Consider the following 26330-nt stretch of genomic DNA (forward strand, 5'->3'; position numbering starts at 1 on the left):
GTGATGAAGGACAACAGCAAGTGATGAGGAGGAGAAGAGAGAAGTGTAAGTGATAAGCAAAAATAGCAAATGATGAGAAGGACAGCAGTAAGTGATGAAAGAAGAGAGTAAGTGATAAGAACAGACAGAGAAACAGACTGAGACAGAACTTCAACATCAAACAATTTACTGTCTTTTTGGTAGATCTCTGGCATAGATCAAACAACAAAAGAGCAGTCAGGTGATAGAGAGAAGGGAGATCAACAGAAGGAGGTGCAGAACATTTGCTTAATGATACATTACATGCAACCTCACACTTAAATGTGTATGTGCCTAGTAATTCAATAATAAATAATTTGGGCAGTCTAATGTAGTCTGTTGTCTACTATAATAACACCTTTTATGTACTGTATATATATTAAAAAAATCCTCAGGTAATCTTTACAGTTACATCCGGTCCAGCCGGGCTAAGCCCAGGTTGTCCTTAAAGTCTAGAAACGCCCCTGAAGGCGGCCATTGTGGGTCCAATGTCCAGGGTGTTATGTAGCTGAGGGTGGAGGGGGGAGAGAGTTCAGCATCCTAACAGCTTGGTGTATGAAGCTGTTGGTGAGTCTGGTGGTGCGGGAGCGCAGGCTTCTGTACCTCTTCCCAGAGGGCAGTAGATAAAACAGATTGTGAGCGGGGTGACTTGCATCACTCACAATTTTGGTCGCCTTGCGGGTGAGGTGGGTGGTGTAAATGTCCTTCAGGGAGGGGAGTGAAGCACCAATAATCCTTCCAGCTGTGTTCACTATGCGTTGCAGGGCTTTCCTGTTGTATTCAGTGCAGCTTCCGCCCCACACAGCGATACAGCTGGAGAGGATGCTCTCAATGGTGCCTCGGTAGAATGTGGTCATGATGGCTGGTGGAGCACTTGCTCGCCTGAGTTTCCGCAGGAAGTACAGGCGGCGCTGAGCTATCTTCGCCAGTGATGCAGTGTTGGTGGTCCAGGAGAGGTCTTCACTGATGTGCACCCCCAGGAATTTGGTGCTGCTCGCTCTCTCCACCACAGCACCGTCGATGGTCAGTGGCAGGTGTTGGGTGTGACCTCTCCGGAAGTCAACAACAATCTCTTTGGTCTTGCTGACGTTCAGCAGGAGGTTGTTGTCCCTGCACCACGTGGTCAGATGGTCGACCTCCAACCTGTATTGAGTCTCGTCGCCCTTGGTGATGAGACCCACCAGAGTTGTGTCGTCAGCAAATTTCACTATGTGATTGTTGCTGTAGGTTGCAGTGCAGTCATGCGTCAGCAGGGTGAAGTGCAGCGGACTGAGCACGCAGCCTTGGGGGGCCCCTGTGCTCAGCGTGATGCTGCTTGAGATATTGTTGCCAACACGTACTACTTGTAGCCTCTGACAGAGGAAGTCCAGTAGCCAGTTGCAGAGGTAAGTACTGAGTCCCAGTTTGTCAAGTTTGCAGATGAGTTGTTGTGGTATTATGGTGTTGAATGCAGAACTGAAGTCTATAAACAGCAATCTCACATATGAGTCTCTTTTTTCCAGGTGGGTGAGGGCTGGGTGGAGGGCAGAGCAGATTGCATCCTCTGTAGACCGTTTGGCTCGGTATGCAAACTGGAAGGGGTCCAGGGTGGGGGGGAGAATGGATTTGATATGTGACATGACAAGCCGCTCAAAGCACTTCATGATGATGGGTGTCAGTGCCACAGGGCGGTAGTCATTGAAGCAGGATGGAGCAGTTTTCTTCGGCACAGGTATGATGGTGGCAGCTTTGAAACATGATGGGACGATGGCTAGCTTCAGGGAAGTGTTAAAGATGTCTGTGAAGACATCCTTAAGCTCCCCTGCGCAGTCCTTCAGCGCACGACCTGGGATGTTGTCTGGACCTGTTGCCTTACGGGTGTTGATAGCAGCAAGTGTCCTCTTCACGCTGTCGGCAGAGAGGCACAGGGGCTGCTTGTGTAGAGGGGGATGGGTCTTCTGTGGGCAGGTGCTGTTTTGTGCTTCAAAGCGAGCAAAGAAGCGGTTCAGATTGTTGAGCAGAGGGATGTTGCTCTCACAGCTCTGTGGCGCGGGCTTGTAGTCCGTGAGGGCCTGAATGCCCTGCCATAGGCTTTGTGCGTTCCTGCTGTCTTTGAAGTGGGTGGTTATCTTGTGAGTGTATTCCTTTTTTGCTTCCTTGATGCCACGGGACAGGTTGGCTCTCGCTGTTCTCATGCCAGCTTCATCCCCAGCTCTGTAGGCTTTGTCTCTGGCCCTCAGCAGCCTGAGGACATCCCCTGTCAGCCATGGCTTCCAGTTAGCCCGAGTGATGATGTCTTTTGTGTGGGTCACATCATCGATGCACTTGGTGATGTAAGAGGTTACAGTGTCTGTATACTCCTCTATGTCTGTCTGGTTGTTGTAAGTGGCTGCCTGCTTAAACATTTCCCAGTCTGTCGTGTCAAAGCAGTCCTGAGAGCATCAGAGGCTCCCTCAGGCCACACTTTTACCTGCTTACAAACCGGTTTGTTCGCTTTTACCCTTTGTCTGTATGCGGGCATTAGCATAACAGTGATATGGTCAGAAAGTCCAATGTGGGGGAGGGGGTGGCTTTGTATGCTCCTTTGTGTGTAGTGTAGACCAGGTCCAGGATGTTATCTCCTCTTGTTGGAAAATCAACATGCTGGTGTAGCTTTGGAAGTACAGTTTTAAGATCAGCATGGTTAAAATCTCCAGTGAAGATGGTGAAACCGTCTGGGTGTGCCGTCTGTTGTTCACTGACAGCCTGGTACAGTTCACTAAGAGCCGCGTTCTTATCGCTGTTGTTGTTGGTAGGCGGGATGTATACTGCGACTAGCAGAATCGCAGTAATTTCCCTTGGCAGGTAAAAAGGACGGCACTTTATGATCATAAACTCTGCCAGTGGTGAGCAGTGTTTGCATACTACTACAGTGTCCCGGCACCATTCATCACGGATGTAAACACAGATTCCTCCTCCTCGTGATTTACCTCCCTTTACAATGGCCCTGTCTGCTCGATAGCATGCTAGCTGCTCCAGTTGTACAGCAGAGACCGGAATGTTGTCATTTAACCAAGTCTCAGTGAAGACGAGCACACAGCAGTTACTCACTGTCCGGTTCGTTGATCTCAGCAGTCGTATGTGGTCCATTTTGTTGTCCAGTGATCGTACATTTGCCAGGAGAATGGATGGTATGGCTGGGCGAGTTGGGCTGGCCGCTAGCCTGGCCCGGACGCCTCCGCGCTTGCCCCTCTTCTGCTTCCTCGCACACCGCTTCCGACGCTTTCTTTCCGGGGGAGGAGTAGCAGGCGAGTCCGGTGTTGTTGCAGGCCGGAGTAGTCCGAGTTCCTTTAGCGTCTCTGTTGCAAAGTCCAGAACTCTGCAAAACTTGCTTTTGCAGATGTCAATTAAAAACTGTCTGCTGTACTTGTAGTACGACGTAGTAAGACGAGACGAACACGTAAAACTTTCGGACAAACACTTTTTAAACGAACAAAACACCGTACGGTTGGGACAGAGAGAGGTCGCTGCGTGTGCACGCGCCACCATCTTGGATATCTATTGACGTTATTGCCATGCTGATTCATAACATTGGTTAGGTTCTATTGACGTTATTGCCATGCTGTTTCATAACATTGGTTAGGTTCTATTGACGTTATTGCCATGCTGTTTCATAACATTGGTTAGGTTCTATTGACGTCATTGCCATGCTGTTTCATAACATTGGTTAGGTTCTATTGATGTTATTGCCATGCTGTTTCATAACATTGGTTAGGTTCTATTGACGTTATTGCCATGCTGTTTCATAACATTGGTTAGGTTCATCCCTATATTTTTTACAAATAAAAACACAACTCAAAAAAGAAAATAATAATATCCCACCCCCACAGTGAAGCCCAGAGTCAGGCTCCTCCAGAGGACACTCCCAGACTCTGGAGGGGCCAAAGTGACCTGTCTGGCCACTGGTTTCTACCCCCGTCACATCAATCTGACCCTGCTCAGAGACGGCCAGCCTGTGTCTGACCACCAGATCACTGGGGGGGAGCTGCTACCTAATGGAGATGAGACGTACCAGATGAGGAAGAGCCTGGAGGTCAGCGCAGAGGAACTACAGCATCACCACTACACCTGCACAGCTGAACACCTCAGCCTGGACAACAAGCTGGACTTTGATTTGGGTAAAACAGGGTTTTGAGATGACATTAGCTCTGTTATGGTGTAATGGTATTTTTATATAGTGCCTCTTGACTCCATTGATCTAGGTATTGAATAGACTGGCTTAGTAGGAATGTGCTTTAAAGTGAGTTGGGTATTGAATAGACTGGCTTAGTAGGAATATGCTGTAAAGTGAGTTGGGTATTGGATATGCTTTAAAGTGAGTTGAAACCCGTTCAGTGTTCCTGATTTGCTTTGTTGGCAGAGCGTGATGGGGACTCTGGAACACCGCTCATTGCGTCCTCTGCACTGGGGGCTGTGTTGGCTGTGTGCTGCCTGGTTGGAGTCGGTATCGGGGTCTTTATCAGGTGGAGGAGGAAGTATTCAGGTAAAACAGCTGTGATCATAAAGCAGCCATCACATGTTTTAGTTTAGAGTCCTTTAGACACCAATGTCCTGGTAGGTTTGTTTGTTTGTTTGTTTGTTTGTTTGCAAGTCATCATTGCTAGGTGCTAGTTATGTTGAAGGTCATACTCATTGCTAGGTGCTGGTTATGTTGAAGGTCATACTCATTGCTAGGTGCTGGTTATGTTGAAGGTCATACTCATTCCTAGGTGCTGGTTATGTTGAAGGTCATACTCATTCCTAGGTGCTGGTTATGTTGAAGGTCATACTCATTGCTAGGTGGTATCTATCCTGAAGGTCATACTCATTGCTAGGTGCTGGTTATGTTGAAGGTCATACTCATTGCTAGGTGCTGGTTATGTTGAAGGTCATACTCATTGCTAGGTGCTAGTTATCCTGAAGGTCATACTCATTGCTAGGTGCTAGTTATGTTGAAGGTCATACTCATTGCTAGGTGCTGGTTATGTTGAAGGTCATACTCATTGCTAGGTGGTGGTTATGTTGAAGGTCATACTCATTCCTAGGTGCTGGTTATGTTGAAGGTCATACTCATTCCTAGGTGCTGGTTATGTTGAAGGTCATACTCATTGCTAGGTGGTATCTATCCTGAAGGTCATACTCATTGCTAGGTGCTGGTTATGTTGAAGGTCATACTCATTGCTAGGTGCTGGTTATGTTGAAGGTCATACTCATTGCTAGGTGCTAGTTATCCTGAAGGTCATACTCATTGCTAGGTGCTGGTTATGTTGAAGGTCATACTCATTGCTAGGTGGTGGTTATGTTGAATGTCATACTCATTGCTAGGTGGTGGTTATGTTAAAGGTCATACTCATTCCTAGGTACTATCTATCCTGAAGGTCATACTCATTGCTAGGTGCTGGTTATGTTGAAGGTCATACTCATTGCTAGGTGCTGGTTATGTTGAAGGTCATACTCATTGCTAGGTGGTGGTTATGTTGAAGGTCATACTCATTCCTAGGTGCTGGTTATGTTGAAGGTCATACTCATTGCTAGGTGGTATCTATCCTGAAGGTCATACTCATTGCTAGGTGCTGGTTATGTTGAAGGTCATACTCATTGCTAGGTGCTAGTTATGTTGAAGGTCATACTCATTGCTAGGTGTTATGTTGAAGGTCATACTCATTGCTAGGTGCTAGTTATGTTGAAGATCATACTCATTGCTAGGTGCTAGTTATCCTGAAGGTCATACTCATTGCTAGGTGCTAGTTATCCTGTTGAATGTCATACTCATTGCTAGGTGGTGGTTATGTTGAAGGTCATACTCATTCCTAGGTGCTATCTATCCTGAAGGTCATACTCATTGCTAGGTGCTAGTTATGTTGAAGGACATACTCATTGCTAGGTGGTGGTTATGTTGAAGGTCATACTCATTGCTAGGTGCTGGTTATGTTGAAGGTCATACTCATTACTAGGTGGTATCTATCCTGAAGGTCATACTCATTGCTAGGTGGTGGTTATGTTGAAGGTCATACTCATTGCTAGGTGGTGGTTATGTTGAAGGTCATACTCATTGCTAGGTGGTGGTTATGTTGAAGGTCATACTCATTGCTAGGTGGTATCTATCCTGAAGGTCATACTCATTGCTAGGTGGTGGTTATGTTGAAGGTCATACTCATTGCTAGGTGGTATCTATCCTGAAGGTCATACTCATTGCTAGGTGCTGGTTATGTTGTAGGTCATACCCTGTCTGAAGGTTTTTATTGTGCAGATTGTTTGGTTCTATGTGGTAATGGTAAATGGACTGGATTTATATAGCGCTTTTCGACTCCTCGGAGCACTCAAAGTGCTTTACATTAGCATGCCTCACATTCACCCACTCACACACTGATGGCTGAGGCTGCCATGCAAGGCGCCAACCTGCTCATCTGGCACTGGGGTTAAGTGTCCTCATCTGGCACTGGGGTTACGTGTCCTGCTCATCTGGAGCACTGGGGTTAAGTGTCCTCATCAGGAGCACTGGGGTTAAGTGTCCTCATCAGGAGCACTGGGGTTAGGTGTCCTGCTAAAGATAGATAGATAGATAGATAGATACTTCATTGATCCCCAGGGGAAATTCAAGAGACACTTCAACAAGGTCAGGACGAGTTGGGCTGGAACCGACAACATTCCAGCTGCTGGACGACTCCTCTACATCCTGAGCCACTGCCGCCTCCTATACTGTAGACATTAGCTACAATCCACTGCCCACTCTACTCAACTAGCAGGCCATTAGCTACAATACACTGCCCCACTGCCCACTCCACTCAACTAGCAGGCCATTAGCTACAATACACTGCCCACTCAACTAGCAGGCCATTAGGTACAATCCACTGCCACTTCCCACCAAAAGTCTGCAACTGCATGGGAATGTATAGGCTAATATGTACGGAATGTATAGGCTAATATGTATGGAATGTATAGGCTAATATGTACGTGTCACTGTCTGTGTTTCTCCCTCATATAGTCTTCAGTAGAGTTTAGTAGAGTTCAGTATCGCAGCATCAGATCTCTTTTCTGACTGGAATGTGTCACTGTGTTCCAGATCAGGGCTCCCAGGCTACTCTGTCCACTAGCTACACAGCTGCCTCAAGTGAGTATGTTTATAATATTTACCCGCCACTGTCTGTCTCCCTCCCTCATGTAGTCTTAGAGATGCTGCGTTCAGTATCCTACAGCATCAGATCTCTTTTCTCATATAGAGAAGGTGTCTTAGAGATGCTGTGTTCAGTATCACAGCAACAGATCTCTTTTCTCATATAGAGAAGGTGTCTTAGAGATGCTGTTTTCAGTATCCTACAGCATCAGATCTCTTTTGTGACTGGAATGTGTCTCTGTTTTCCAGATGAGGACTCCCAGATAAGAGCTGCTTCAAGTGAGTATGCCACTCCACTCCACATCTACTCCACCTCCCTCAAAGAGAGAACACATCCACTCCACCTCCCTCAAAGAGAACACATCCACTCCACCTCCCTCAAAGAGAACACATCCACTCCACCTCCCTCAAAGAGAACACATCCACTCCACCTTCCTCAAAGAGAACACACTCCACCTCCCTCAAAGAGAGAGCACATCCACTCCACCTCCCTCAAAGAGAACACATCCACTCCACCTCCCTCAACAGCACACTGCAGTCATTACACCAATTCGCCTTATTCACCTGGCGGCCATTACGAGGCTGAGGGGTACACTTGCCATTACACCTCAGTCCAGCAGATGGTGGTGGTAATGCACTCCGTTTGCAAACTGCTAAAAAAACTCACTGAAGTGTACCCTCGTAATGACCACCGGGTGCATAAGGCGAATTAAACACACAGTTTAGCTGATGTAAACACCAATTAAACACACAGTTTAGCTGATGTAAACTTGTTTCACAGTTCCAGAGGTTGTGCCCTGTGGTTAGCCAAGTGTGTGTAGATCATCCTGCGCTCAATATCTGCCATTCTCCGACCTCTTGGTTTCATGTTCTCAGAATTTGTTTTTGATCAGAAGAGTTTGAGTTTGAGTTTATCTTCTAAGTACACGTTTTAGTTTGAGTAGCTACAATACTTCAGTGTGGCTGAGTGAATTAGACCATGTCCAACTGCTCTTCAGTGTGGCTGAGTGAATTAGACCCATGTGTCCAACTGCTCTTGGGCTTTGGCATATAGTGCAGTTTACAGATAAATGTGGTCAGAACTAAGTCTTAAACCATGACAAGGTCACCGCTGCTCTAACATTTAGTGCATTTTACAGATAAATGTGGACAGAACTAAGTCTTAAACCATGACAAGGTCACCGCTGCTCTAACATTTAGTGCATTTTACAGATAAATGTGGACAGAACTAAGTCTTAAACCATGACAAGGTCACCGCTGCTCTAACATTTAGTGCATTTTACAGATAAATGTGGACAGAACTAAGTCTTAAACCATGACAAGGTCACCGCTGCTCTAACATTTAGTGCATTTTACAGATAAATGTGGACAGAACTAAGTCTTAAACCATGACAAGGTCACCGCTGCTCTAACATTTAGTGCATTTTACAGATAAATGTGGACAGAACTAAGTCTTAAACCATGACAAGGTCACCGCTGCTCTAACATTTAGTGCATTTTACAGATAAATGTGGACAGAACTAAGTCTTAAACCATGACAAGGTCACCGCTGCTCTAACATTTAGTGCATTTTACAGATAAATGTGGACAGAACTAAGTCTTAAACCATGACAAGGTCACTGCTGCTCTAACATATAGTGCATTTTACAGAGAAATGTGGTCAGAACTAAGTCTTAAACCATGACAAGGTCACCGCTGCTCTGCATTTTACAGATAAATGTGGACAGAACTAAGTCTTAAACCATGACAAGGTCACCGCTGCTCTAACTGGACTGGTGGCACTTCTCTCTTTTGCAGGCGCAGATGATTCAGAGGCAGTTGAAGTCACAACACCATTAGCCACTTCCTCTCTATGAACTATTATAATGGAGACCCAGCCTAGTAACCACTTTGATGTAATAATCCTGACCAGGGGTGTCGGACTGGGGGTAAAACCACTTCTGATTAGGGCCCCAGGGGGAGGGAGGGCCCTTGAAAAGTCTGGAATATATTTTATTTTACTTGGATATTTTAATTTCCTTATTAAATTTAATAATAAATGTCAGAAGAAATGTAAATGGCTGAATAACTTGGTTGATTGACTGACTACATTTTGTATACAAAAAAAGTGATGACTAAGGTCTCACCCACCCCTTTCTAATACGCCAAATGGTTTAGTCCATCTGCACGCATGTTGTCGATGTTAGTTCAGTTGAGCATCAGTGTGGTGGTGGAGCGCAAACTCTGCTGCTGTTCAAGTGTCTTTCTCCAAGAAAGCTAAAACAGGTCACCAAAAACAGAAAGGAAAGACAGGAGAAGGAGATCAAAAAAAATGAGGGGAAACAATAGTTAACAGATTTATTTTCAAAGATAGGTGAGCACAAACTAGAACACAAAATCCATGGGGACAATTGCTCTGTCACTAGCTTAGCCACTTTTTACAGTTTAACACAGTTTTAAACTTGCCAGTGAAGCAAGAAGTCATGTGACGTCTTAAGCTCCATTGCTGTGTCATGTACCTGTGGTTTAATCTGCTCCTGCGTTTTACCTTGATCTCAATTGCTGTGTCTTCAAGGAAATTCACAGCATTATAACCGACACGACAACCTACACACACTGTTGGCTAGAATTATTTGTATTATTAATAATAACGTCTACTACATTTAGTCGTATTACACCAGATACAGTAGCCTACAATAAAGGCTACAAAATAGGAGTTGCTTAAATAGGCAAATGCCTAACTAAAATCGACAAAAAAACAGATTATTTGTCAGTAAAATAAATTAACGCACAGTAGATCATACTATATGAAACATAAAAGGTAAATTCCTTTGTATGCAGTCAACGGTAATGGTTAGCAATAATGGCTTGGCGAAATGCACTGCCTGCCTGCTAGATCAGCAGCATCAGGCCAGAAGTAGCCTATGAAAGTCCTCCAAGGCCTTGTGGCTGAGGGAAACGGGGCTCATCCCAGTCGATTGCTAAAATTGTGGAGGACTGCACGGGTGACTATTATGTTGCTTACCCTTTGTGGTGTGGTTCGTAGGCTGTTGTTGAAAATGCGTGCATCATGCACACTGCCGGGCCATCTCGCTACTAGATTACATTGCGAATGCGCATGTTGTTATCCCAAACCATTTGACAGTTTATAGAGCTGAATAGAAACGGTAATATTATAAAAATAATGTTATTACTTACTAATATTATTGCAAAACGTCTGCTCCACTATTTGACACATCAAAGTGTTTCACAGGCATTAAAGTCAGTTGTGAATTACGTGCCTACACCACACAAATGCATTTTGCCTTAGTGTATATTTGTAATGTTTAGGCAGACCAAATATCAGGGGATGTAGCCTTATGTTGATTAGTAAAGGCTGGAGTACACATGGTGCCATGGGAAATGAGTGGAATTACATGACCGTAAAACGCCGTGGAGATGTCTCTCTGCTCATCCTCGTTTGCCATGGCTATATAGTTGGGGTGAAGTGCAGCGATCAATAGCCTATAGCCTAATTTTTGCTCCTCGTTGTAATGTTCTATTCGCGACAATTGATTGATTTCATTTCATTAATACAGTGGATGAGATGATGGAAGAATCAGATCTCAGATTTCCACAAGACGATATATTGCAACATTATTTGCATTTTATAACTTTTAAAATTGACTTTACATTTCCAAAGTTTTTTGGTGGTAATTATGAAGGTCTGAGACCGAAACGTTGTGTTCTGTAGTGTTCTAATGAATAATTGCATGCGGAATGGACACTGTGCGAGATATCTTACTAGTAATTATAATACAAAAGACTTTTATTTAGCCGCAACAATCATAAAAACATATCCCCCCAAGATCCTGAAATGCGTCCACCATTAAAACTCGAAATCAGAGTAGGGTTTAACCCGAATTTAACTTGGAATCAGCTAATCCTGTGTGAGCTTAAACTTAGTAACCACAGTAAAGTAGGTTAGAGAATGTTGGGAGAGGAGGTTTGAAATGTGTGTGTTAATAAGCACACATCACAGATTATTAACCTACATTACAATTAATAGTTATTAACCTATCACCTAGTTCAAGTTCAAGTTTAAGTTACTTTATTTGTACCCAGAGGTAGATTTTGTTTGCCGTAGAGTCCTCATACACACACACACATGGGGAACAAAAGAGGCACATATCACACATCATTCAACTTACAGGTCCAGACTATACTTAAATATTGATGTGAACTAAAATACGGATAGTAAAAAGAAAAAAGACAGAAAAATAAAAACAAAATAAAACAGCAAAGTAAAAAGAAAACTTGTTTAAGTTGTAACACATAGATAAAGGTTAAAATATATATAGAGAAATAAGAAATACATAAAAGCAACAATAAATAAACACCTGTGCAAAGCATAACTATGACTTGTTCCTTAGTGTAATGGCTGCTGGGACAACACTGTTTTTGTGTCTTTTTGTTTTACACCTAGGGATTGTGAACCTACGGCCAGAAGGGAGAAGCAGAAACTCTGTGTGCAATGGATGGGAACTGTCGTTTAAAATTGAACCAGTGATGCACTGTAACTGTTTTGTGTACAAGGTCTCCACGTTGAGCTGTGGCTCACCAATCAGTCTGCTAGACCACTTTACTATTTGGTTGAGTAAGTTTTTATTTTTCAATGAGAGGTCTACAGATTCAGATGTGTACATTGGTGCGATTATTATTATTCATGGAGGCCCATCAGGACTGCCTATGCACAGGGCCCAGGATCTCTTGCTACGCCCTTGATCATGACCACCAGTGTGTTGATTGTAGAGAGATGAGCCCCATGTGCCCCTGTTATAGGTATCTGGCTATTATGCTAACTGGCTATTATGCTAACTGGCTATCATTAACTGGCTATCATTAACTGGTTATCATGTTAATTGGCTATCATGCTAACTGGCTATCGTGTTAACTGGCTATCGTGTTAACTGGTTATCATGTTAATTGGCTATCATGCTAACTGGCTATCATGTTAACTGGCTATCGTGTTAACTGGCTATCATGCTAACTGGCTATCATGTTAACTGGCTATCATGCTAACTGGCTATTATGCTAACTGGCTATGATGTTAACTGGCTATCGTGTTAACTGGCTATGATGTTAACTGGCTATCGTGTTAATTAAAAACCCCATACACATCGTCCCACACTCTACGCACAGATGCCCATCTCCTACCCCTTTGGGGGGGGGTCTCACTCCCAGACGCCTCAAGAGTGCTGCTGGCATGAAAACTAGTAACGTGGGCTTTTAGCTTGATTGTCAGCGCGCTCGACTCCCGATCCAAGTGCTGCTGTTTCACAGGTTCGAGTCCGGGCGTGTGCAGGGCTGAACCGCACAGGTTCAACACAACGCAGGTTACATTGGGGCAGTGACCTGGATTGGGAGTGAGATTTAGGGGGGTGAGTGTAACGGATACCAACTTAGCTGTACGTGTGGAATGTTGGTAAACCTCACTCCCCGACGCCTCAATGGTGCTGCTGGCATGAAAGCTAGTAGCCTGGGCTTTTAGCTCGATTGTCAGCACGCTCGACTCCCGATCCGAGGTGCTGTTTCGCGGGATCGAGTCAGGGCGTGTGCAGGGCTGAACAACGCAGGTTACAATAGCAAGTCCAATATGTTTAGGGGGGAAAAAATTGTCACTAAAATTAATGAATAATCGTGATAAATAATTGTGATCTCAATATTGATCAAAATAATGGTGTTTATCATTTTGGCCGTAACGGTGCAGCTGTTTTAACTATTATATTATTTAACATCACGTTTTGCCTTTTCATGGTTATTCCTTGGAATTGCATTTCTAGTTTGAGTAGGCCTATTACTGCTCGGGACATTTCTCCTCCACATAAAATTATAGAAAAACTTTCAGTGACTGAAACAAACTCTCTCTACACAGGAAAGCCACTGGTGTAACTGGTCCCCTCCGTGTCTCCTGCCTACTTTGACTGGCTGTCACATATGCTTTTGGTTTACATGTAGCCTGTTTGTCACGTATGCTTTTGGTTTATACGTAGCCTGTTGCCCCATAAAGTGTACGGATCTTGTGGTCCGGGTCTTACTCTGGCTGACTGCCTGACCAATGTCACATATATATGCTTTTGGTTTGCACGTAGCTGCAAGTACATTCACATATGCTTCCTGACAGGTCACGTAGGCTACATCATTCTCAGAAACTGTAAATGTGACTACAGTGACATTGTCATCTCTCATAAATATAAGTATAAGTATATATACTCTTTTGATCCCTATATAAGTATAAGGATATATACTCTTTTGATCCCGTGAGGGAAATCTGGTCTCTGCATTTAACCCAATCCGTGAATTAGTGAAACACACACAGCACATAGTGAACACACAGTGAGGTGAAGCACACACTAATCCCGGCGCAGTGAGCTGCCTGCAAGAACAGCGGCGCTCGGGGAGCAGTGAGGGGTTAGGTGCCTTGCTCAAGGGCACTTCAGCTGTGGCCTACTGGTCGGGGCTCAAACCGGCAACCCTCCGGTTACAACCCTCCGGTATGGCTCTTGTGCTGCTGCCTGTCTAGCCCTGGTGTGCAGGGTCCTCTGTGTGTGTGTATGTGTGTGTGTATTCTAGTTTTCTGGTGTGCATGTTAAGACGCAGTTCTGCAGAACCCTGCTATTCTACTGCATGTGCATGTTTAGACAGATGCACAACCAGCTAGAAAAGACTAAGACAAATGAATAACACAGACTGCACCCAGAGAACACTGCAGCACATGACACAGACTGCACCCAGAGAACACTGCAGCACATGACACAGACTGCACCCAGAGAACACTGCAGCCTCTTGCACGCTGAGAGCAGAACACCACGGCCTCTTGTTCAGTGGAACAGCTGAGAACACCACGGCCTCTTGTTCAGTGGGAAACTGAATGTGGTCAGTGGTGAGAGGCCAGCATGTGAACCACAGACACAAATAGCCTCAGACAGATACAGTATAGCATGCAAGATATGAAGCACCAACGTGGTGCAATAGGGAGAAACACAAGCAACTAGCAATATTGTAGATTTTTGAAGCTTCTACAAGCAACTAGCAATACTGTACCTTTTGAAGCTTCTACAAGCAACTAGCAATATTGTAGATTTTTGAAGCTTCTACAAGCAACTAGCAATACTGTACCTTTTGAAGCTTCTACAAGCAACTAGCAATACTGTACCTTTTGAAGCTTCTACAAACAACTAGCAATATTGTAGATTTTTGAAGCTTCTACAAGCAACTAGCAATATTGTAGATTTTTGAAGCTTCTAAATTGGTGTTATTTTTGCACAAGTGGCACTACTGGCACCCACTGCATTTTTAACATGTGAGCTACTTCTATTAAACATTTTCATATCATACGCTCACAGAATCCTGGCTCTGAGCCACAATGGGAGTGATGGGGCCTGACAAGAGCTGCTATTGGATCAGCCCAGTGTCAGTAAGAGCTGTTATTGGATCAGCCCAGTGTCATTAAGAGCTGTTATTGGATCAGCCCAGTGTCAGTAAGAGCTGCTATTGGATCAGCCCAGTGTCAGTAAGAGCTGCTATTGGATCAGCCCAGTGTCAGTAAGGAAAATGAACCAATTGGAAGAGCTGTTATTGGGCCGCTCATACCTGCCAACATTTAGCTTTTAATTTGTTTTTTTCTTTTTTGGGGGGGTCAGTGTTTGCATATTTAACATGTTTCATACACTCCTTGCATCTGCATTTCGGCCGTTGCTTTTACCGAAAGGGATACGCATGCCAGTTATGTATCCACCTGCTGCCTGCAGCCTTCCTCCAAAACTCCAAAACTCCAAAGATTCTGTTCCGAGGACACAATTTGCCTACTGTGTATCAACAACACTCAATAACAGTTATAATGTGATGTGTTAATCACAAAATTTCTTCTAACAATTTCACAAAGGCTATTCAACTAGCCTTTGGGTTTTGGGTTTCCAGATTTTATGACAAAAAGGTTGAAATCAAAGTAAGTCATTGTATAGGCTATGTGTAGGGTGAATATCATACCCAATATGGCATCCCGGAAAATGTCAGACTAACAGAAAACATCAATGGACGTGATTTTCAAATGAAGTTTGATGGTCATGCAAATTCCGGGAGTTTTCCGGGAGAAATCGGAAGGGCGCCGGGAGATGACCTTGACACTTTAACACCACACAACATGTGCATAGCCCCACACTTTAACACACAACATGTACATAGCCCCACACTTTAACACACAACATGTACATAGCCCCACACTTTAACATTACACAACATGTGCATAGCCCCACACTTTAACACACAACAAGTGCATAGCCCCACACTTTAACACACAACATGTGCATAGCCCCACACTTTAACACACAACATGTGCATAGCCCCACGCCATCTGGTTCCCTGTCTGTCTCGGACCACCATGCCCTCTGGTTCTCTGGTCCAGTGCCCCTACGCAGGCAGCACGCCAAATGGACCATCACGGTCAAGAATATCAAACGCTCAGGAATATCAAACGTGGGACACCTCCACCTCTCCCATGCTACACCAGCAGGACACCTCCACCTCTCCCATGCTACACCAGCAGGACACCTCCACCTCTCCCATACAACACCAGCAAGATGATAACCAGCAGGACACCTCCCCCAGCAGCAGGACACCTCCACCTCTCCCATGCTGCACCAGCAGGATGATAACCAGCAGGACACCTCCCCCTCTGCTGTCTGCCCGCATAGTGCCGCCTCTGCTGTCTGCCCGCATAGTGCCGCCTCTGCTGTCTGCCCGCATAGTGCCCCCTCTGCTGTCTGCCCGCATAGTGCCCCCTCTGCTGTCTGCCCGCATAGTGCCGCCTCTCCTCCTCACCGCTGGATGGAAACTTGGAAAATTCAATTTCTGTTGAGAACGTTGAGAAGCTTAGCCTACTATGGGCAGCCGTGGCCTACTATGGGCAGCCGTGGCCTACTGGTTAGAGCTTCGGACCTGTAACCGGAGGGTTGCCGGTTCGAACCCCGACCAGTAGGCACGGCTGAAGTGCCCTTGAGCAAGGCACCTAACCCCTCACTGCTCCCCAAGCGCCGCTGTTGTTGCAGGCAGCTCACTGCGCCGGGATTAGTGTGTGCTTCACCTCACTGTGTGTTCACTGTGTGCTGAGTGTGTTTCACTAATTCACGGATTGGGATAAATGCAGATACCAAATTTCCCTCACAGGATCAAAAGAGTATATATACTTATGTAGAGTATGTACTACTTATACGTTAGTGCAGCTAGAAACATATTTTTTTCCAATGTCATTAACGTGAACAATATTAGACAGCTAACCTTATGTTAAATTTTTGCATGTGAAACCCCCTTTGTAATTAATTTTCGGATATCCATTTTAAAACTGGAAGAATGTCTAATAATGGGCTCTGCTATAACAGCAATGCAAACGTTAACTGGACTCCACACACTTTGGAACTTCTAGCTCCCCTGCACCTCAAATCAAATGGATTTGAAAATGTAGGCTAGACTGTCGCTTTGGATCTAAGAAGTTTTGTTTTGTTTTTTTAGTTTTGTTTTTTTAAAGGGGCGATGTTTGATTGGGGAAGTAGCCACAGTGAGAGACAGATGTGCAACTGAGTGAAAACATGTCCACACATTATATAGGTCATCAACAGCAGGGTTGTCACCACACGTTCAGCTCTCGTGTTCACACATTATAAGCAGCATCAACAGCAGGGTTGTGACCACACGTTCAGCTCTGGTGTCACCAAAGAGCTCTTCGGCGGAGGTAAGAGCCTACTTTTCAAATTGTTCTATTCACTTGTTTCATCTATTTATGTATAACTTACTATAATAGTGATAATTATTATTTATGTCAAGAAATTCAATCTCAGCTAAGTATTAGCAAAAGGTCAATGTTAGATTTAAAGTGTGAAAAGTGTTAGTGTACAGTGTTAAACGTGTTCGTGTACAGTGTTAAACGTGTTAGTGTACAGTGTCAAAGTGTTCCCTGTACAGTGTTAAAGTGTTCTCTGTACAGTGTTAAAGGTGTTCTGTGTTAAAGTGTTAGTGTACAGTGTTAAAGTGTTAGTGTACAGTGTCAAAGTGTTCTCTGTACAGTGTTAAAGGTGTTCTCTGTACAGTGTTAAAGTGTTAGTGTACAGTGTTAAAAAAAACATTACAGTGTTCTGGCAGTGAGCACATCAGATAATGAAAAACTCAAAATTACTATAATGGACAATACAATCATTTTGCAAATAAAAATAGTGTTACTTCTGTGTGTTATCTTCCAGGGGCACTGGGGATGGCCAATCATGTCAAACAACGTTGCCCCAACTGTAGTTTTAAATGTACTGATGAGTGCTGCATGGCTAAATGTGCTGATGAGTGCTGCATGGCCTTGATTAAGAAATATTAACCCAGAGGAGGACTCAGTGCCCAGTCCAGTTTAGATTATTTTTTTGTCTTATCTAAGGCTACGTTCAGACTAGGCTTCTTTTTTAAGATGCCAGCATCCGTTTTACATTATAATCGTATGGAGTAGACTGTGCTTTGAAAAAAGTCATCGGCTTCTTAGAAAACACCATGGCGAGCATCTTTTTCTGTAGCTTTTAAAGTTGAGAAATGTTCAACTTCTAGCGGTAAAACGCCCTACATCACACTGTTTTTTTGACAGCTGACCAATCACAAGCAGATAACCGAAAAAGATGCTTCTGACTGCTTTTTGGAACAAAAAAAATGGCAGAGTTTTTAAAAACTGAAAAAGCGTTCTTAGCTCAACTTATTTTGCCAGAAAAAGAAGCCAAGTCTGATCCTCACAAGTCCATAAATGAACCTTTTCTTCTTCTTCTTGCCAGTATATCTTCTTCAAATAATTATTTCTTAATATCTTTGTAGGTTATGCCAAAATGGATAATGAGCTGGATTACAATATGGAATTAGATTATGCTGACTATGACAATTACTCTACTGATAATTCAACAGCGGGGGAAGAGCATTCAATGAAATTCCAATCGACATGCTTCACAGAGGCAGCTTGTGTCACCCTTGTGGTGATCAATGGTGTTATTTTTGTCTTGGGCGTCCTTGGAAACGGAATAGTGATTTGGATCGCCGGTCTCAAGATGAAGAAGACCATCAACACCACCTGGTACCTGAGCCTGGCAGTGTCTGACTTCCTTGTCTGCGCGATCCACCCCTTCAACATCGCTCACCTGGCTCTTCAGGACTGGGTGTTTGGTGTCTTCCTGTGCAAGTGCACCTCCTTCATGATGTTCGTCAACATGTTCAGCAGCATCTTCCTGCTGGTCTTCATCAGCGTGGATCGCTGTGTTGCCGTGATGTTCCCCGTGTGGGCCCAGAACCACCGGACCGTCCGAACCGCATCCGTCGTCGTCGTTCTGGCCTGGGTGCTCGCGGCGGTTCTCAGCATTCCATCCATCATATTCCGGGAGGTCAAGCACCATATGGGCAAGAGCCACTGCTTCAACAACTACATGGCAGACCCACACAGCCACACCGCCATCGCCGTCAGCCGCTTCGTCTCCGGCTTCGTTGTGCCTTTCTCCATCATCATCGTGTGCTACTCCGTGATCACCCTCAGACTCACGGGCAGTCAGATCAAGAGGTCGTCCAAGCCCCTGAAAATCATGACGGCGCTCATCGTCACCTTCTTCATCTGCTGGCTGCCCTACCACGTCTTCATCCTGCTGGAGCTCCACCCCGCTGCCCACGACCACCAGCACCTTGTGCACGGGCTGCAGTACGGCACCATGCTCGCACTAGCCAACAGCTGCCTCAACCCCGTGCTCTACGTGTTCATGGGCAACGACTTCCGGAGGAAGTTCAAGAGCTCTCTGCTGTCCAAAATCGAGAACGCCATGGGAGAGGACAATCGCACCACCAGTCGTTACCTGTCACGCTCAAGCTCAGTGGACACAAGGGCTTCCACTCATATCTAAATGTCCACTCATATGTAGATGTCCACTCATATGTAGATGTCCACTCATATCTAAATGTCCACTCGTATCTAAATGTCCACTCATATGTAGATGTCCACTCATATGTAGATGTCCACTCGTATCTAAATGTCCACTCATATTTAGATGTCCACTCATATCTAAATGTCCACTCATATCTAAATGTCCACTCATATCTCGTATCTAAATGTCCACTCATATTTAGATGTCCACTCATATCTAAATGTCCACTCGTATCTAAATGTCCACTCATATCTCGTATCTAAATGTCCACTCATATCTAAATGTCCGCTCATATCTAGATGTCCACTCGTATCTAAATGTCCCCTCATATTTACTGAACTGAAGTAGATGACGTGACATAACTAATGTAATGTCTCATTATTTGGTACATAACCTGATGGCCTGCACACTTTCTTCAGTTCTTCAATTCACTGAATTGTATGTGTTATAAATATTTTTCTTACGTGTGGGGAAGTGATGTTGCTGGGGGTACAGCAGTATTGTCAGAATAAGGAATATTACCGATAGTTAGAATATTAGTCATAAAAAACATGTCTTTTATTTATGTCTTTCATTTTTGCATACGTGCAGGTGTAATCAGTGCCTGTGTGTGTTTGTACACATCATGTGTGTTATGCATGTATCATATCTGAATGTAATACATAGAACAATGCAAACAGCACACAACACAGAGCATTGGAATATTTCACATCACACAACACAGACCATTGGAATATATCACATCACACAACGCCAGAGCATTAAAATATATCACATCACACAACACAGATCATTGGAATATATCACATCACACAACGCCAGAGCATTAAAATATATCACATCACACAACACAGATCATTGGAATATATCACATCACACAACGCCAGAGCATTAAAATATATCACATCACACAACACAGATCATTGGAATATATCACATCACACAACACAGACCATTGGAATATATCACATCACACAACACAGATCATTGGAATATATCACATCACACAACACAGAGCGTTGGAATAAAATGTGTTTATTTGTGCCAGGCTGTGTTATGGTTGTATCTATTAATTATTATATTAATGGATTAATTATTATATTAATGGATTATATTAATTAACTATTATATTAATGGATTAATTATTATATGTCTCTCAAATTAAAATATATAATTCCTCATTGGGTTTTGTCTGCCTGTGATAACATCACACTTTTTTATCATTTGGTAGGCACTTTATCCTAGGCATTTTTTACATTACATTTCATTTAGCAATAGTCAAGTTGAAAATGTGTGTCAAAGGTTCTGCAATAGACCGAGTGGTTAGTGGTGTTCGCTGATTAATAAAATCAAATATATCGGCGCAATGTTTGATTTCCAGCCGTGTTATTTGCTATTGTGGAACTATTCTTTCAGACACCTTACAACCGCGTCTAAACTTCCGCTCAATATTTGAACCTGAAGCATAGACAGTAAAAGAGGGTCTCGCAAAAAGACTACAACCAAATATAAACAGCCCCCGTTTCCAGTGGCGCAGTAATATCAACGTGCAATGAGTCTTCCAACAGAAATCAATGGGATTTTACAAAATGCCAAATAAAACACGACATAAACTGTATTTCGCTACGCTACTTATTTTGGAACATCAACGAACACCACTAACCACTCGGTGAGTTGCACAGTTTTGAAAACGAACGTTAAGGGTTGTTTTATGAACATATTTGTGCATGCCTGTAGGCAGCCACTCTGTAGTCAAAGGCGATTCAAAACAAGTCAGAAAAGTCGAGACAGGACCCATCATCAAAATGTCGGTGTCCACCACTCTAGTTCATCCAAAACAAACCAGAAAAGGGACTCAAAGTGCTAAATACCGGAATTATCCGTTAAGTCCATCTAAATGTATCATAGTCAGTTGAAAACCTGTTGTATCAATTTTTTTGGAGGTTAGGTGTTTCATTTTCATATATTGACCTGCCCTGTCATGAAATCAACTGTTTTATTTGTGTATGTGTGTGTATTTAGCATGGGACCACTCTGGAAATCAACTGTTTTATTTGTGTGTGTGTGTGTGTGTGTATGTATTTAGCATGGGGCCACTCTGGAAATCAACTGTTTTATTTGTGTGTGTGTGTGTGTGTGTGTGTGTGTGTGTGTATGTATTTAGCATGGGGCCACTCTGGAAATCAACTGTTTTATTTGTGTGTGTATTTAGCATGGGACCACTCTGGAAATCAACTGTTTTATTTGTGTGTGTGTGTGTGTGTGTATGTATTTAGCATGGGACCACTCTGGAAATCAACTGTTTTATTTGTGTGTGTGTGTGTGTGTGTGTGTATGTATTTAGCATGGGGCCACTCTGCCTAAAAACAATCTGGCCCAGCTTGCCCTCTGGTGGTGAACCCACTCCATTACACCAGCTCTCCCTCCTCTGCTGTAGTAGTGTCTGGACTGAAGTACATCTGGATCTCTGCGCCAGTTCCCCCTCTGGTGGTGAAGGGCCATGCTCCGACTAGTAACAGGGTCATTCCACGTCAATTCAACCAGGGTCTCAAAAAATTCTGAAAAAATTACCAGGTGTACCTATGTTATCTAGTAGACACACTGTAAAATTTTCCAAGATACAGCCAGTTTTTCTTTGATTTTGTTCGGCCTCTTTTTTTTTTTTGCAGCTCAGCAACCTACGATTCACATGAACTTTTTAAAAACATTAACATGACAGTAAATCTGAAGATGGTTTAATTAAAACAACAAAGTGTAACCACAACAAAGTGTAACCACAACAAAGTGTAACCACAACAAAGTCTAACCACAACAAAGTGTAACCACAACAAAGTCTAACCACAACAAAGTGTAACCACAACAAAGTCTAACCACAACAAAGTGTAACCACAACAAAGTCTAACCACAACAAAGTCTAACCAAGTCTAACCACAACAAAGTCTAACCACAACAAAGTCTAACCTTTTCTCAAGACATTGTTTTTCCTCATGTGAAGGTAGTTTTCCAGGGTTTTCAGGGAGCAGATAGGACTGTATATATCCAGCATCCATTCAAGTCTATGGTCCCACACATACACTATCACACTGAAACGTATTCTGTTGCTTACTGTACTGAAGTGAAGCTTGCCATTACCCACCCTGTTAAAAGTGTCCCAGGATTGCAGCGCACCATTACCCACCCTGTTAAAAGCGTCCCAGGATTGCAGCGCACCAGGGTGGCCATTGTCCAGCAGCTCACAGCCTGCCCATCTTTGCTGGACATTCATTTCTTGGACAGAGACACACAAAATAATAATGCATTGTGTATCTGTCTTTTGGCACTGAAGGTCATATTTACTGATCAACCAATGTAAAACTGTTCAAAAGGTTTATAATAAAACATATAATTTATATTTAAAAGTAATGTAGAAAAGAATGTATCTAAGTCTTCTTGAAGCATATGTTATTGTGATACATTTAATATTTGCCTTGCTTATGATGCAAACCTAAAAAGGACAAAACTTCAATACAAGAAGTTCCTGTCCTGTGGTTGTATACCACTGCCAACCAGTTCAGCTTCAGTCTACATGCACGGGGAGCTCACCTTGACCTTTGACCATCAAAATCGTATTCTTCCTCCAAGTCCACGTTAATACCGGCAGTTCCACCAAATTTGTAAAAATTCCCTCAAAGTATTCCAGGTACAGTATATTATGTTCATAGAACGGGACATACATAAGGTCACTATATTGATTTTTTAACCTTTGAACCCCAGAATATAATCGGTTCAGTTCAAGTGAGTGTGCTAAATCTGAAGGAATTCCCAAGAGGCGTTCTTGATATAAGGTGTTCACAAGGAAGGTGTTGTGTTGTGGTTGCTGAGGGCTGGTGTTGTGGTTGCTGAGGGCTGGTGTTGTGTTGTGGTTGCTGAGGGCTGGTGTTGTGGTTGCTGAGGGCTGGTGTTGTGGTTGCTGAGGGCTGGTGTTGTGTTGTGGTTGCTGAGGGCTGGTGTTGTGGTTGCTGAGGGCTGGTGTTGTGGTTGCTGAGGGCTGGTGTTGTGTTGTGGTTGCTGAGGGCTGGGGCCTGTACTACGAAGGGAGCTTAACCTACCCAGATGTAACCCAGGGTTACTTTGTTAAACCGGGGTTGACAAAACCTGGTTATCTTTAGTGGTGTTAATCGGTACTACGACGCTGATTATGAAGTTGATTTGTTGAGCCGGGGTTAACCTCATTGGAGTTTGTGCGCGTTCACATAAAAGGGGCGGGTTGCAGCGCAAGTCACCAATTTCAATGATACGACAAACACTGTACGACAAAAATCAAATACGTCGGCAGCAAACAAAGCAAGACAAGGCTGTTGGCAACGTATTGCAGGGGGTTGTTTCTAGAAAGCGTCGTTTGCTAACTTGCATCGCAACCTTGGTAGTACGCTCCATCGTTCTTGGATTTGGTGTTTCTAGAAAGGGTAGTTCGAACTCTCAATCGCAAACAAGGACGCAAAGTTTGGTCTTTTGAAATACTGCCCCTAGGCAGTGGCACTTGTGTCGTTCCAGAGCCCGTCTACGGAGAGCCTCCCCACTCTCTATTAATCCCATACAAACCGAATTTGGCTGCAGTTCACCAGAGTTCACCTAGATGGCGATCGCGGGCGAGTCCAAAATACATGGGGTCCTATGGAGCTACATGGCTACATTTATTGTTTTCACCTATTTAACAACTGAAACCCTCAGATTTTATTTTATTTTTCGCAAAATGGATATGGATTATCAATCAAAAGTGAAATAATCCGGGAGTCATGTCCTTTCGTTTTCTTACAGGTTGGGTTGTTGTTGCCCATAACACGCTAGCATTGATGCTATGCTATGCTATGATCATGCTAATGAATGAGTCATTGACACGTTTGAAAGGCTTTTTAGAACAATTAAGTGACTTTAAAAAATATAATACTCAACCAAGTGTATTGTCTTTGCTTCCCCTTTCGAATACAATATTCAAATTACTTGAAAAAAATTATATCCCGAGAAAAGTGGATTTTGAGGGGTACAGCTCCATAGACCTCCATTCATTCTGGACTCGCCCACGAGCGCCCCTAGATGCAGTACCACACCGGAAGCGTTCCGAGAGTGAAGGTTCTCCCCTTATTAGACAATAGGCGAGTTCGACTTGCGGCAGATCTGTGCAGATCTGACTTGATGTGATGCATGCTGGGTTGAACACAATGCATACTGGGATGGACGCAATGCATACTGGTTAGAAATTCTGTCCGACTTCTGTCAGCCGGGGAGGGACTTACCACCGTGACACCATGTCACATGGCCTTAAAATATCGCGGGAGTCTTAGCCTGCAGACAGATCTTGCAGTTGCCTTCCACGAGCTGCACGAGCTGAAACACGCCCTCATGACGTCAGTTCAAAGACGTGATAGGGCCATTTGGGAGGAATGTCCTCATGACGATTATGACTAGAGGCTCATGCTGCTTCCTTATGTTGGAATATGCGAAAATAAACAGAAATCGAAGGGATACCTTCTTATACGTGATTTCTGCAACAATGGTAGGCTAGCCTACTGAAAAAGTTTGGATATTCTGTTATTTTCTGCTGTTGGCTAAATAGATAGACACACATATAGGGGAAACACTTGATATTGAATTTATGTGCTACAAAGCAGGCCTGTTAACTGTATGACAACAGTGGTTTATTTAAACCACATCATAAGAATTTATTTCGTCAGTCATCATGCTCATTTTAATGAGTAAGAATGAAAGTTCTGCTGTGTTTATTGCAAACAACATTCCGCGATATCTCCCGCGAGTCACGTCAGGCAGACTGTAGCCTTTCTGTCTGGGATGAGCTGCCCTCTGTTGTAGCTCCTCCCGGCTAGCCTCTGAAGATCACGTTTACGTAGAAAGCCAGACGAAAGTCAGACTCAGTCAAGACGAACAAGCCTAATGATATGTATCGCTGCATCATCAACAACGTTGTTGGAACTATGGTGTTCGAACGTCGGCGGTAGCGAATTGCGACACAGGTACGATGCTTTCTGGAAACAGGTGTAACAGTGTCGTTGTTTGGTCGCAAGTTGCGTCGTACCATGGTGGTTGAGCAACGTCGTTGCTAACTTTTCTAGAAACGACCCCCTGATCGGGTAGCCTATGCCTAAAAGTAAAGTTTTATTTCCACATGTTCTTCAAATATGTGTTACGGAGGATTAATAGCTTGCGGAATGTCTGAAATGAGTTGAAATAATTAAATTGCCTATTTTGAGTTCATAGAAAGGCCTACAGATGCAACACAATTCAGAAGTGGGCATATTAGATAGATAGATAGATAGATAGATAGATAGATAGATAGATAGATACTTTATTGATCCCCAAGGGGAAATTCAAGGGTCTCAGTAGCATACAGACATCACACACAACATGCACTTACATGGGCCTACATAATAAGGATATTAGCCTACATAATAAGGATAATTGAATGTTTAAGTAGCCCCCATTGACTGATTTAGTGTATGCCTAATCCTGTGAACATTTCAGATGCAACACCATTGCCAAACGCACATGGCAGCAGGTGAAACTGAAACACAAAAACATTATTATGAATAGTAGGTTTATATAGTTATAGCTTGCATTAATATTTCTTAATTATGAAAACATGTAGGCCTAGTATGCTTATAGCCTTCACTTGGCCTCTGTTTTACAGCTAACAAGAAAAAAGTGTCTTTGAACACTACTGTAGGAGGAAAGGCACCAGAGTGTTCCGGTTCCGGCGCCGTCAGGTGTGGCAGCCTACTCAGCAGCTCAGTGTCTTAGTGTTTGTTTCTACGTCTTTTGTCTACTTTTTGTTTACTTTTTACTTCGCAACTTTTTGGATTACACACTTTGAGGAGTGTCTTTATTCTATCCTATGGATACGGACATATTACAACGCTCCAGCGACAGCAAGCTTGTGTACACAAGGAACCAGCTGATCGCACTATGACGGAATGCTGGCTGTGTTCGCGACAACATCCCAGAGGAACTGTGGTGCTTTCGGGGTTGCAGAGCGGGAGTAAAAGTGAAGACGAGGCGTCGGGAGAAGAAGTGGAGATACAAGCCCTCAGTTCCATCGATTGTGATGGGAAACGTGAACTCACTGGCTAATAAGACTGACGAACTGGATGCCCTGGTAAGAAACCAGAAGTTGTACAGGGAATGTAGTTTGTTATGCTTTACGGAGACGTGGCTAACAAGCCATATCCCCACTTCTAACGTTGAGCTGCCCGGCTTCAGTGTAGCTCGTT

At 43.7% G+C, this 26330-nt stretch overlaps 2 protein-coding genes across 2 annotated transcripts in view; both read left to right on the forward strand.

The window, feature by feature from the left end:
• The window catches only part of LOC143106190 (major histocompatibility complex class I-related protein 1-like), a 29650-nt gene extending 20541 nt beyond the window's left edge, over positions 1-9109 (forward strand). Inside the window, exons 4-8 of the mRNA XM_076270405.1 lie at positions 3867-4154; positions 4397-4519; positions 7079-7126; positions 7379-7408; positions 8927-9109. Of these exons, the coding sequence (XP_076126520.1) occupies positions 3867-4154; positions 4397-4519; positions 7079-7126; positions 7379-7408; positions 8927-8985 (548 nt within the window). The 3' untranslated portion in view covers positions 8986-9109. The remainder of the gene's footprint in view (positions 1-3866; positions 4155-4396; positions 4520-7078; positions 7127-7378; positions 7409-8926) is intronic.
• Positions 9110-16831: 7722 nt separating this feature from the next.
• Positions 16832-20129, forward strand: LOC143105621 (chemerin-like receptor 1). Its single transcript, XM_076269653.1, has 2 exons — positions 16832-16874; positions 17984-20129. Exon 2 carries the CDS (start codon positions 17995-17997, stop codon positions 19045-19047), a length of 1053 nt encoding a protein of 350 aa, XP_076125768.1. The 5' UTR covers positions 16832-16874; positions 17984-17994; the 3' UTR covers positions 19048-20129.
• The last annotated feature ends 6201 nt before the right edge of the window (positions 20130-26330 follow it).

This window comes from Alosa pseudoharengus, unplaced genomic scaffold (assembly GCF_046254945.1).
Source record: "Alosa pseudoharengus isolate Yale_2024_CS ecotype anadromous, Long Island Sound unplaced genomic scaffold, YU_APseudo_1.1 YU_APseudo_1.1_scf_6, whole genome shotgun sequence".
NCBI classification, from domain to species: domain Eukaryota; kingdom Metazoa; phylum Chordata; class Actinopteri; order Clupeiformes; family Clupeidae; genus Alosa; species Alosa pseudoharengus.